The sequence below is a fragment of the Macadamia integrifolia genome, chromosome 5, assembly GCF_013358625.1.
Source record: "Macadamia integrifolia cultivar HAES 741 chromosome 5, SCU_Mint_v3, whole genome shotgun sequence".
NCBI classification, from domain to species: domain Eukaryota; kingdom Viridiplantae; phylum Streptophyta; class Magnoliopsida; order Proteales; family Proteaceae; genus Macadamia; species Macadamia integrifolia.
In genome coordinates, this window is record NC_056561.1 from 44814789 (window position 1) to 44828155 (window position 13367).

Here is a 13367-nt window from a genome sequence, read left to right on the forward strand (position 1 = left end):
ACCCCCCAAAAAAAAAAAGAAAAAAAAGAAAAAGGGATAGGTGATAAAGACTCATGTCAGTGGGCTGGGCTCGCAAATTGAAGTATTGTACCGATTTCTGCCAGGCTAGGCATCAAACTAACCGAAATCCAACACCTTGGCCCACACAGTCGAGGCCCATACATCGAAGTCCAAGCCAAGGTCGGTTGAAGTGGAACACTTCTGGACAACCAGATGAGACGGTGATGGTTCTCATTTGAGAAATAAGACCTAAAGAGGGTCAGTGAGGAAACCTCTGCCCACGCATAGGCATGGAAGACGCTTTCAAAGTTCGGGTTGACAAGGCTTTTGGCTCTCTAGCTTCGTCTTCACCATCATCTTCGTCTCTGCGTTCGTTATGGTCTCTGTCTGACGACGAGGTTGAAAGGAAGGAATGGAATCGAGGTACAGACAGGCTCGACAGAGAAGAAACCCCATGTTCCTCTTCCTTCGATGGATTCGTCGGAAAGGACCGTAAGTCTTCACAGAAAAAATCAAGAAATATTCGGAAAGAGTTTGAAGAGGATCTAGAAGACATCGAGGACGATGATGAAGACGACCAACAAGGCCGTGATTCTTCAGATCAATCTGATGGTCACGACAAGGAAGAATGGGAAATTAGGTCGTCAATTGGCTTGGACTGTACTCTGGATAACGAGGTACGCGTTCGTCTCTGTTAAGCTTAAAATTTCCATGGTTCTCACTTTGTTTTAATTGATGTGGTTTCCTTGCACATTCCTCATCGTAAGGTCGCAGACCCTTTCTTGATTACAGAATTGAGGGGAAAAAAAAAGGGCATGGATCCGAGCCCTTGGATTTAGCCCCGACGAATTGTAAAATTTGCATACTTTTTTTATTTATATCAAGAAGGACGGAGAAGGTTTTAAATGTTTTAGTGAATACCCATTGTTCGTTCTAGCTGAGTTACGGTGATTCTCAACTGAGAAATCTTTAATATCCCATTTGACCTCTACACCACCTGATCAACAAAGTAGCAATTGAAGGCCTATTAGCCTATTACTTTGTTTAGGCCATTGCCTGCTGTTAGTGTTGTACTGTGGCCACCTCCACCGCAAGAAAGTACGTACTTATTGTTGCTAAGCACTCATAAGTAGTAAACTAAAGTACCATGTTTATTTTCTATACCATCTTTGATTTGTGCACTTATATTCTCATTGGTTTACTGTTCAGTATTCAGTACAATATGAAAGGTCAAATTAAAAAAGAATCATATAATCCAAAGTTGGTTGGTACTGTATTGTATGTTACTGGACTGGGTGTTCTTCACACCCATCAAACATGAAAGGCCAAGTTAAAGTCATTGTCTCAATGTGATAATTTTTTTTTCCTCGAACAAGAAAGCATCTCATTCTTACTTTTATTTTACTTTAATCTTGAACTGTGCCTCTTCTGGAACTACATAGGAATGACTTGGACATGCACAAGCTTTCAGAATAGAAACTTGTACTGTCAGTGGCTGGGTTGCTGAATTTATTGATTGCATCGTATTAAGTGTTCCATGGTATCCACGAGATTCATGAACCAGATGGGCAATATATGAATGGTAGTTGTACAAGAAATGATCCTTTTAGGGCAGGCCTGGTCGACCTGTTTGTTTTCCATGATACTAATTTTAATATCTATTATGAATTTTTCAGGCTTGAATGGTAGCAAGTAGCATTAGTGCATTTTCATATATTTTCCTTTCAAGTGCTTTGGATTTACTTTTATCTACTTATTAGGCACTGAGAAAGATGGATAGGCTGATAAAATTGAGGAGAAGGAGGTGGGTGGTTAGTTGGTATACTGGCAGGTCGGTTGGTATCTAATGAGAGGGTGTTTTTAGAGTTTATACTGTTTCAGAGAGTGGTTAAGTGAACTTTTTTGTCTCAGTGCTAATAGGTTTTTCCTTACATCTTGAATTGATGTTGTTCAAAGAACAAGGGCAAGGCCAAAGATGACTCAGGCTGAATTAGGGGAGAAAAGACTATATTGCTTATGAATTAATGGAAGATGTGGCCCTCTGTAGAATAGCATTGTTGCACTGACTTCTGTAATTTTCATAGGGGACACATAGTTGTTTGGTTGAGTCTAGTTGAGTTGAGTTGGAGGTAGACACAGTGTTCATTTCAAGAAGTGGAATGATAACTGAGTAACATGATCATTGCTGATATCAACCTTCAAATTGACTGCCACATATGCTGGTGTCCAATACATGGTCTTAAAAACCTGCTACGCAGATCTTGTTATGCTTGTATATTCCATAAAATTTTTTTTTTCTTAATCAAATCAATCTTTTTGCAACTCAATAGGTTCCTTTCATTGATAATGAGAAAAAAGAAAAAGGTTTTTAAGCTGATAAAATGATGTAATAAGACAATGTATGGTGGAGCTGTGACCATTGTTAGAGCAGCTTGGGAAAGTTGCATTTCCAATTCCCATCACAACATGCTTATGGTATGGATCATAGTTGTCACGGCATCAAATCGATCCAAGGCGGTGGAGGGGTGGCTAATCGATTTGGCGATGAATTGCCCGTTATGGCGTTGCCATGGCAGTTAAATCGCCCATGTGTCATTTTTATTTTCCCTATTTTCTAAAGTTATTTAGCATGCTATAAACCTACAATATATACCCTATAACATATAAAACCAACATTAAGCAACATCAAATCATCAAAAATCAATATAGCCCTATCAAAATCACCTTGCATTTACAAAAAATCGACCGCCTAGTGAATCAGGCGTGATCTGGCGTCCATGGCGGTGCCATGGCGACGCCTATAAGCCAATGGCGACCGCCATTTGTGAGTCATGTAAATCGTAGTATTGCCATGAACTTCTTTTTCCGCCAGGATGCCAAATCGCCGCCTAGGCAACGCCATGACAACTATGGTATGGATTAACATGGAACCTGTATGGCATTAACTATGGATGAGTTAACCAGACATACATAGGATGAAGTCCATTGTGTATGCTGTTTGGTGATGGTATATTTCTGGGTCTATGAAACTAGATGGGGAACGTGATTGGTCTAGCCGAACTCAAGTACTTGGGAGACACCATAGTTGATTTGCTTCAATGTCACGTAATTGTTTTTCTTACATGGAAGTTGTAAGAGGCTCAAGTGCTTCATTGACTATTCTGAGGGAATAAATCTCTGACTACTTATATGGGAGATGGTAGTGATGTGGAGAAGAAGGGCAGATTATGGTCTGTAGAGTCAAATTGAGATCCAACACTGAACTTCCCTAAAAAGGTCTTGAGATTGATGCTAGTGTCTCGAGTTCTTAATGCAACATTTTTAGTCCTTGATGCCAACCCCCCTTCTATTTTAGATGCCAACTGATAATTACTTGGGAAGAAGTAGTGGGAATGGATATGAATAGCTTCGAGTTAACCACAAACATGGCTCTAAACAGTGTGGGATGGCAAACCACAATCCTTGAAGCCAACCCAGTTAGTTGGGAAAAGGTTGAGTTGTGTGTTGTTTCAGATGCCACATTATATGTAACTTTATAATCTGTATACTCCTTACCAAAAAAAATAATAATCTGTATACTTAATTTTAAGCAACAGTTTGAGAAGCCTAATTTCTTTTGTGTGATTTGGTAATTATAAGTGGAGAAATTTCTAGTACATTAGGTATTTTAAATTTTTTATCTGTTCTCTAGATCTATTTTGTTTGGATTTGCTCGAGGAAGCAAGAGATAATTACCAAGTTATAGACAGCAGGATTGGTTTATACAATATCCAGAAGGGTAGGAACCGAAACCACAGTACTGAATTAATTTGCATGATAAGTTACAGCTCCCTGCCGTCAAGAAAATGCAACGTCTTTGGTTCTCCTATTTTCTCATTGTTGTCGTCGTTCTTCCTCTTCTTATTCTTTAATTGTTACTTCTGTTTGCAAATTTGGCATGCTTGTGAATTTTGTATTTCTTTTCATACTGAGTATCTGAAGCTTGTCTGTTCAAGTTTTTTAATTTTTGTTACCAACTTGCCATATGCAGGAGGAAGAAGATGAATATGACAATGTAGCTATTGGCAAGGAAAATACCGGTGACCGCTTGTATATGAAGGATATTACTGATCATGGGAACTTCTTAAATTATCATAATGTGTTTCCGAATTCCTTTGAGGAGGTCACTCGGGATCCACGCGCTAATCACTTGGCAGCAAGAATTAGGCTCAAAGAAGATGAAACCGAAGCCGCAAAATCAGATTCTTCTCAGGCTCCTGATAAAATGGTACCAGCTGCTTTGGATTCTCAAGTATCTGAAGGTGGTAACTTGAAATCTATTCTGAAAAGGAAGGAAAATCAGGCAGATTCAAAGCCACGAAAACGTGTGAGGTTTGACCCTAAATGTGAAAACAATCATGACAGTGACATAGAGGAACCCCAAGATTTGTTGTCGGTAGCGCATTCAATTGGTACGCCTACAGTTGCAGAAGATGGTTCATCATCGCCTCAAGGTTCCCATGGAATTCCAGATTATTTACGAAATCCATCGAAATATACATGCTATAGTTTTGATTCATTAGGCGGAGTTGATGAAGAATCTAATCGACAAGCTTACATGGATTTTCTCAGCATGATGAGGAAGCCAAGTTCTGTCGACACAGACCTGGATGGTACTTGCACAGATGCTTCAAAATTGATTGTCTTTACTCCTAAAAAGAAGGCAAATAATGCCTCAATTGCAAGCAGCACTGAGGTTGATATAACTCAGGAAAATGGTTCTGAGGAGTCAGCACACAAGGCAAGCGTGCCCCTTTGCATTGCGGCTGGTGAATCCCAAGAAGGAGAAGCTTGTGCAATGGATGAAGATGATCTGGGAACAGCAGCCACAGATAAAACCAGTGGCACCCGAAAATTGGCCCGTCAGTACAGACTGAAAGTTCGGTTGGATGACTCTGATACTTGATGTCATTTTTGGATCTCCTCGAGGTAACAGATGCAGATCAATACTTGCATTAATGGCATCAGTGCTGATCCATACTTGCCTTATACAGGGGGAACTTAAGCAAACTTAATAGTTCTCTTGCTACTCTTGGTTTTATTGAATTATTATATTTACTTTTCAAGGAGTTTTGGTTTTATACGGTTTAGGCACTTTGTAGTGCTCAAGAACATGCATCACTAATCACTTTATGCAGACCTTCCTGACATGTGAAGTTGCAGCCTAATTGGGAATATGGAAGTGTTTCCTGTGGGGTGTGGGGTGTGCGGTTCTGGCACTTGTGCGAGGGTCAATGGGAGCACACAAGGAAGCATTTTTAGTGATGTATTTTATTTCATGGGGGCTGGCTGATCATTTCACCCATCATGTCTGGCCGGGATCACCCCCCACCCCCACCCCCTCCCCCTCCCCCTCCCCCTCCCCCTTTTTTCCAAGGGACTATTGGCCAAATAGAGGATTTGAAGTCAAAAGGTGAAAAAATATGCAATGCTTGTTCGATATAAGAGGGTGTTTGATTGAATTAAATTCTAAAATTTGATGTGTGACATTGCATTGTGAGTGGCAAAAACGATGAATCTAATTGGAGGTTCCTTCCTTTCCAAGCTGCCTGCTTGGAGGAACTTTTCCGCTTCTCTGTTGCACGCAGTTGGTGCAATTGAGCTTTTGTAGCATTCGTGTTACATTCTATTATGTGTTTCGATAATATTCCTGGAAAGCTGACAGCTTGGGCTTAATTTTCCACATATTTGCTCATATAAGTATTGGTTTTACGGTTGAGTGACGATCGTGCCCTGGGGATCTCTACCGGAGAAACTATTGATGCGAAATGCAAGCAACGCGCAGTGGTCTGTTGCTTCCTGGGGCCATCCAAAGCCACCAGAACTTAATTGTTTCTATCATCTAAGAAGCAAATCGACCTAGAATGTATTCTAAGAATTGAATGCAAACCAAATGCAGGGGTTTGCTCCCAAGGTATGCTGCTATGACCTGTTGCTCTTCCGGGGGTGTTCCAAAGCCACCCAGATCACTTACTTTTGTGTACACATAAGAGGCAGACGTGAAGAGGACATTGAAGAAGGTGGGATGGTGGGTTAAGAAGAGAGGTCTCATCACCAGATGCTAAGCCAGACCTGGTTCTGATGTCTGAATCCAGTCAGTCCTATCAAGAATTTGGGTGTATTCAATTAAACCAGAGAACCAGTGGGGTGCCCTGGTAAATCTGTGCTATGGCTTTCAACAGCATATATCAGGTTCTGTGATTTCTGAATCCAACTTTTCCTTCGCAATGGAAGAGTAAGGGCCCGTTGGATTTTGTTTTTCTTGTTTCTGTGTCTAGAAACAATAGAAATGGTTTTTGTTGTTTCTATGCTAAGAAACGATTTTTGAAAATACAAAAAAGTGTTTGATTTTTCTGTTTTTCAAAGCGATTTCAACAGTGTAGTCGAGCTCAAGACATGAGTGAAGGCATGACGTTGGAGTTGCAGGTATGTTTCATGGAGATGAGCTTCAGAATGATAAATGCAATCCGAAATTGTGAGCTTCGCACAACTAAGTTGGAATCGCCACATTCGGATAGAGAGAAGTTTCAACAATGGGTTGGGGGTTTGGGTAAGTTGAGTGAAGTATCGGGTTTTTCATAATTTTTGTCACTCCCACTTGTTTCTAGAAACAGAAAAAACAAGTCTAACTTGTTTCTCCATTCCTGTTTCTAGACACAGAAATAGACATAAATTTCTATTTCTGTTACCAAAAACAAGAGAAACGAAACAGAAAAATCAAACGGTTTTTAGGGTGTTTTTTCGTTTCTAAAAACAAAAAAATGAAAAAACTGTTTCTAAAAACAAAATTAAACGGCCCTTAAGTAAAATCACCATAAATTGGCCCAGTGAAGAAGTAAAAGATCCCTCCGCCATGACCTTGAGGTAGGAGGTGAGATGAAAGGATCCATTTAGCAATTTTATGGGGTTATGCATCTCTGTAATTATACAGAAGGGTTCTTAGGTTCAAAAACGCCAAGCCTAGCTAGAAAAGAGCCTTAAAACAACCAAAGTGCAAATGGTTCCAAAACTGAACCACGATCCCACAAGGAACAGACCCTTTATGATTCCTGGTGATGCATCAATATTGTGTGGTTCAAACTGTTATTTTCATATACCCTTATACCTTTCTTCTGGTTTCATTGTCATGCTGAATTTATAAAACATGGTGATATGCCATGGATTAGTCTTGTAAGTTGTAACTGTGGCCTGTGTTTTTATCATCTCCCGGCAAGGCAAAGAGTAAGCAAAAATTGGCACAAAAGCGTATCTAGATCAACTGATACTCTCATGTATGAACTGATTAAGTGCAGAGTCCAATAGCATTAAACATATCTGAGTTAAGAAGAATGAAGGACCAAAGGACCAATATGTGCACCAATAACTTATTAGAATCAATCAAATATACAAACATTAAAAATATTATAAGACCCCATAAATCTCTAAATATGTAAAAAAAGAAAGGCCTGCAATTATCCCCTATAAAATTCCTATGGTTTTATTATTTTTGTATGAAATAAAAAAGGGGGGATGGCTGGGAAAGGAATTTTACAATGATATCTTATGAAAGGCCAATTCAAATGCTTGCATGTGATAAATCTCGCTGGTAATCCTCCAAATCCTCAGCCTACACTGCAATCCACGGAGCTCATGTGAGCATCTGTCTTATGTACACCATACCCTACAGCCCTCCATTATAACTTATCAGCAATCCTTCCTAAAGCATCTGCAAGTTTGCTAAGAACTGAAACTAAACTGTCAGCATGGTCCTTCCGCTGGTCTCTGTCTAATTGGCAATTCATGTTCTGAACCTCAAGTTGTGATGCTAGCATTTTACTGTTCCTCTCTAGGACCTCGATCAATTGGTCTGGCAGAGTGGCTTCACTGCCAACATCAGTTGATAACCGCCTCCGCTTTCGTCCTTCTTGAGACGTAGACCCTTTCTCAGGATTCACAGTAGGTTGTTTTTCATTTGTTGCACCTGCATAAGTGAAACCAATCAGCACAACAGTGTTTCTGGAAGTGATCTAAGCTAACTCCTTTCTGTAAGAAAAGAGTTCTATCATTTGTTTGGTGCTTATTTTACTTGTTCAGGGGGATACTGACTTGAAACATCTTACTTATGTATCATGTATGCACGTACAAATATGCAGGCAATCAAAACTACTCGTGTATGCACTTACAAAGATGCAAGCAATCAAAACCATCCTTTCCCCACAAAAAAATTCCATTCTGTTCAAGCTTCCTACTTAAAAGCTTAAGCATGAGATACCTCCCAAGTGTAGAAGCCCAACTCCAAGGTCCTGGTTAACGATGTTGGACTATTTCATGCAAACACCTTACAATTGTTTCTTCATAATAGGAATTGGAGAAGCCTACTTCATAGAAGTGGAATAAACTTGTGCATATGCATAGGGACCACCCCTTTTTATCTTTTTCACTTAATATTGAAAAGAATGCTATAGATGGGACAGTTAATGAACATCCAATTGGAAAATTGGTTTCAGCACGGTTGAGTAGAAGTGGTGAGAAAAGACATGCATTGCTTAGGACTAGTAACAAGTATGGATTTAAATAGTGCTGATTGGAGAGAAAGGGTCCATGTAGGCGACCCCATTTAGTTGGGATAAAGTTGAGTTGAGTTGAGTTTTCAGCAAGGTCAACCTTGTGGATTCACCTAAGTCCCCTAGATGCCAAATGCTATCATGGAATAGAGAAGCAGGTTAGCCTTTCCAAGCATTAGATGAAACATATTTTCCTTGTAAATGTACACATTGTTCAGGTTTTTGTGTGTGCGTGTGTGTTGTCCTTGTTCTTTTGGTATATACATATGTCTAGCATACTATACAGAATTCATTTGCCCTGCAAAGATTTTGTAAGCTCCAAGATCCAGCATACCACATAGATCAACCCAAAGGATTCAGCTCAAGAAAGGGTAAATTTAAAAAAATAGGGTTCTATAGGCCCAAAAAAGTTGATCAGATAGGACTGGAAAAATCTTTTGGCTTTTCAGTGGTGTGGTGAGTCTATGGGAGATATCGTATACCAGGCTATTTAGGGGAATCTCGAAAGAGAGATGGGTTAATTCAGGATTCTCTATAGCAATTGACAATGGGTCAATTTAAAGGGAGATGTAACCTTGGACAAGGATGCAATGATTGATGTTTGGGTTGGACAGGTTGGTGAAGCTAGATGCCTTGGCTGACTGATTGGTTCCAACAGTAGCAGGTTGTAGAATAAACGAAAAGGAAGAAAGAAGTGACGAATAACATATATGAATCCAACTAGCATAGAAACAATCCACCTTCACATGGTAAATTCACAACGTATTAGAGCCTACGAACCGCAGGATGTATTTTGGTTAATGAAGAAAAATGAACAAAGATGCCCTTTTATATAATCATTTTAAACTCAAAAACATCACTATAACACAATCAAGTTCATGACATGCAAACCAAACTAAATTCCAAAAATAACTAAAAAAAAAAAAAAGCAACTGGCAAACTAGGCTGGTTGTCCAGCTGGATAGACAATAGGACCAAACTCCACCAGAACAGCAAGAAAAGAACTACTAACCCAATTACGCAATTCTTACCAAAATACATCTAGAATCAGATATGAAAAATTATATATCTGCAAGATAAACAACTAATGACCTACTTATTAATCAGACCTAAATAACCAATAATTGAAAATTATAAGACTGGCAAACAAACTCCCTTAATGGGGCCCCAAATTCATCCTGACATAGATATTATACCACAGCCTCCTTCACCCTTCAACTAACCCTCCAACTACTAAACTCTTTGAAAACAAAACTCAAATGACCTCTGATATTCCAGTAGCATTCTAAAGGATTTTACTTGGTCATTCCAAATTTGAAGCACTATAGAAACTTTAACAGCTTTGAATGCTGAAGTATACCAGGAAAATTCAACCTTGACGTAAGCATGCAAGGTTTTCTGAACTATAAGCATGCATATAAATTGAGCCAATATTCAGTCATCATAACGAAATTTCTCGAACAAGGATTCAAAAACCTGCCCTGCAAATGTCTAATTATAAGAACTAAGGCTACCATCAACAGGTTATATCTCAGACAAGACCGACAAAACAAAGGACATTTCACACATGATAAAAACCTAGAAAACATAAGAATCAGATAAATCTCACACGGTTAGCGAGCATAAGGATCATAAATTTTGATAGAGAACTCAATGGTCGAAATGGAGGGCCAGCTGCATAAAAACTCAAACCAGAATCCAGGAATGATCAAAATGAACAGCTTGTGGAATAGTAATTCATCCAGTTACTAAATCATCCAGGAAGTCTATCATAAGTCATGGAGTAGAAATTTAATAAATAAAACGCAATCATTTTTTCATCATGGTAGAAGGATGAAGGGAGAGCGATCTGCCATTCCTTTCATTCTATTCGATTCAAGGGGTGATCGAGACGAAAGGTAGGGTCAGAGATGAATCAACTTCCCAATGAAAGGATTAGACCCGGCTTTGTCTGAGCTTCGAAGATGAGGGCGAGCCAAAAAGTATGGAAGTAATAGTCCCAGAAAGGGGCCTTTGTCAGAAGTAAATAGAAGTCCCAGAATTAAAACCCCTATACCAGAATTAATGGTTATTGGATTTGATTTGACTTCCTGAAGCAAAACTGTAAAAACCAGAACAGCAAAAGAACTGGATAATTAATTATTCAATCCATCTCAATCATTACCTTGATCTAAATATCCTTTGCAAAATGGCTGGTACTGCTTCTCTGCATCCGAAAATAACACCAATGAAAACAAAATATATATTAGCACGAAAAAAATTATGGAGAAAACATGGAAGGAAGCGAGGAATTCTTTCTTCAAACGCACAACAAACGAAATACGAATCCCTATGAAGTTAGAGGTAAAAAAGAGCTCCCACAGACGAATAGAGAGAAACCCAATAGTCACCAAGTAGTTCATAACCAGTTCTACGAGCCCAAAGGAAATCCAATTCAAACATGAAACATCTCCACAGAGAAGAATTAAGGATATGTAATCCGTAAAGCATGAGAGATAGGATTACCCGAAATCGGCAACGGAGCCGGGACAGTCGTCGTAGGGCTACCTGTCGCCACAGTTTCTTTCTCAGGGCTCCCACCAGCCTCGTCTTGCCCCGACTGATCAAAATCCGAAAATAGACCATCTTCCGCCGCAGCGCTCCGGCCGCTGTCGAAGACGGCCTCCTCTTCCTCCACCGCCGCTACTGCCAACACTTCGTCCTTCACATCGGCAGTCACCGTCGCCGGATCAGTCTCACTCCTTCCGTCCAAGATATCGTAAACCTCCCTATCAAAGAATCCAGGCAATTTCCTCTCTCTCCTCAGATCATTCCTCATGACCCAGAACGATTCCGACTCGTCTTTAATCTGCGATTCCCACTCCTTTATCTTCTTGTAATCTCCGGCGAGATTACTCCACCGTTTCCGGCACTGGACTGGTCCCCGATTCACGCCGTGTCGTTTGCAGTAGGACGACACGGAAGCCCACTTAGGCTCCAGTAGGTTGGACCCGAGCGCCGAACCGCTGGCCCGACCCCTACGAACCCGGTTCTCCGCCACCTTCTTGCCTTGAATAAGGACCAGTATCTCCTGTCTCGTCCACCGAGGGAGCCTCGGTGGTCTATTGGCGTCATCGGCACCGTCGAGGCCGTTCGAGAGAGGCGTTGCGTTGGGCTGTGCATCGGCGGGCGCCGCTGCTGCTGCTGTTGGGCTTAAAGTCTCATGCGCCATAGGCACGACACAAGCAGGGACGGGCACGGGACTGGCTCAGCGTCAAAAGGCTCAGAAGAAGCACGTGACTTAACGGGGGTTTGGCGTAACGGCGTTTCTGATGGGAGTCCGTTTGAACGGGAGGGTCATCACATCTTGGCCCATACTAAGAGTCTTAGATTAGTGGAGGAGAAGAGAGGAGAGGGCTGTGAGAAGACCTGGGGAAGAGTGAGGAGGGAGAGGAGGGAGAGGAGGGAGAGGGAAGGAAGGGGTGGAAAAGTGAGAGATTAGGTTTGTTTTCTTAGGGCAATGGGAGTGTGGTTTTGGGTGGGTTTAGTTTTACTAGTTGTTATTTGGAGACCCTAATCTATAACGCTTTCTTTCTTTCCTTTCTTTATTTTCTACTTAAAAAGAGAAAGAAATTAATTAATGATTAATTGGGTCCTTATTCTATGCTTTATATTCAATTCACTCACTACAAAAAAAGTTAAAAAGGACATCACTTTCTTCCTTTGAATTGATAAGGCACCACCACCCTCCCCCTATAGTATGTATTCATCCCCCCATGACCATGGCTCAAGTAAGCAGAATCGGCAATGAAATCAATCTTCATGGATTTCAATTCGATTCAGCAGAAATAACCTAAACCCTAGAAATTAAATAATTCGAATTGATCAGAATAGAAGAATCTACAATGAAATCGATCTCCATGGATTTCATTTTTGATTCAACTGAAAATCGCCTGAACCCTAGATATCAAGTGGCCTTTTGAATCATGTCATGACCCCTCTCTCTTTCTCTCTCTTAGGCACATAAAAATTGAACCATTAATCCTCATGGTTTTCTTATTTATCATAAAAGTGAATTAATTAAAGAGGTTAGGAGGCATAAGTCTCATAGGTGATGTAGGTGTCAATAGGTGATGAAGTAGGAGTCACAATCTCAATGTGACTGAGTGGGGACCAAAAGAGGATGCCAAATGGGATATAAGGGGTATGCCTATAAGAGTGGATGTATGTCATGTGGCACCCTATCATCTCCTCTCTCTCTTTAGGGGTCCTCTTACTTTCTTTCATTGTCACCATTTTTTATTATTTTCAACCTCTCTTTTTCTTCTTTGTCCATTCATAAATGGCTAGATACCTCTATTTGAAGGGGGTCCTCTTGATTTTTGTCTTCCTCTTCTAAGATGGCTTTAATCCCTTTCAAATCCCTTGTAGTGATCAAGGTGTTGCCAACTACATGGTAGTTCATGAGCCTAATATTCCATTTGTTTTTAATATGATTGGTGGTATATCCAACGAGCTATATCAATCTCTAGTGATACCGATATTGATACGTTAGAATTGATTTGATATCAGGTCATATTGATCCAAGAACAGACTGAATTTCAAAAAAAGAACATGTATCGCCCATACCAACGATCGATATATCAATATTATTAAACTACAAACTTTCTATTCAATTTCTTTCCAAGCAGATAAGAAGGAAGATTGACAGCTGAACTGTAATTTCCCCAAACAAGATAAGCTGAAGGCAAGCCTTTAAAGATGGGGAATTTCATCCAGGTTGGCATCGGATGTAGTAGTTAATTG

At 40.2% G+C, this 13367-nt stretch overlaps 2 protein-coding genes across 3 annotated transcripts; one reads left to right on the top strand and one right to left on the bottom strand.

The window, feature by feature from the left end:
* The first annotated feature begins 211 nt into the window (after positions 1 to 211).
* LOC122078339 lies at positions 212 to 5189 on the top strand. Its single transcript, XM_042644292.1, has 2 exons — positions 212 to 677; positions 4031 to 5189. The coding sequence occupies exons 1-2, from the start codon at positions 291 to 293 to the stop codon at positions 4943 to 4945; spliced, it is 1302 nt and encodes a 433-aa protein (XP_042500226.1). The 5' UTR covers positions 212 to 290; the 3' UTR covers positions 4946 to 5189.
* A 2179-nt stretch (positions 5190 to 7368) lies between these two features.
* LOC122078243 (trihelix transcription factor ASR3) lies at positions 7369 to 12097 on the bottom strand. Of its 2 annotated transcripts, XM_042644142.1 has the most exons (3): positions 11088 to 12091; positions 10747 to 10788; positions 7369 to 7999 (listed from the first exon to the last, which is right to left on the bottom strand). In XM_042644142.1, the coding sequence occupies exons 1-3, from the start codon at positions 11791 to 11793 to the stop codon at positions 7713 to 7715; spliced, it is 1035 nt and encodes a 344-aa protein (XP_042500076.1). In that variant the 5' UTR covers positions 11794 to 12091; the 3' UTR covers positions 7369 to 7712. The 2 variants fall into 2 exon arrangements, with proteins under 2 accessions (XP_042500076.1, XP_042500077.1); XM_042644143.1 differs by lacking the exon at positions 10747 to 10788 and having other exon boundaries at positions 11088 to 12097.
* Between the last annotated feature and the right edge of the window lie 1270 nt (positions 12098 to 13367).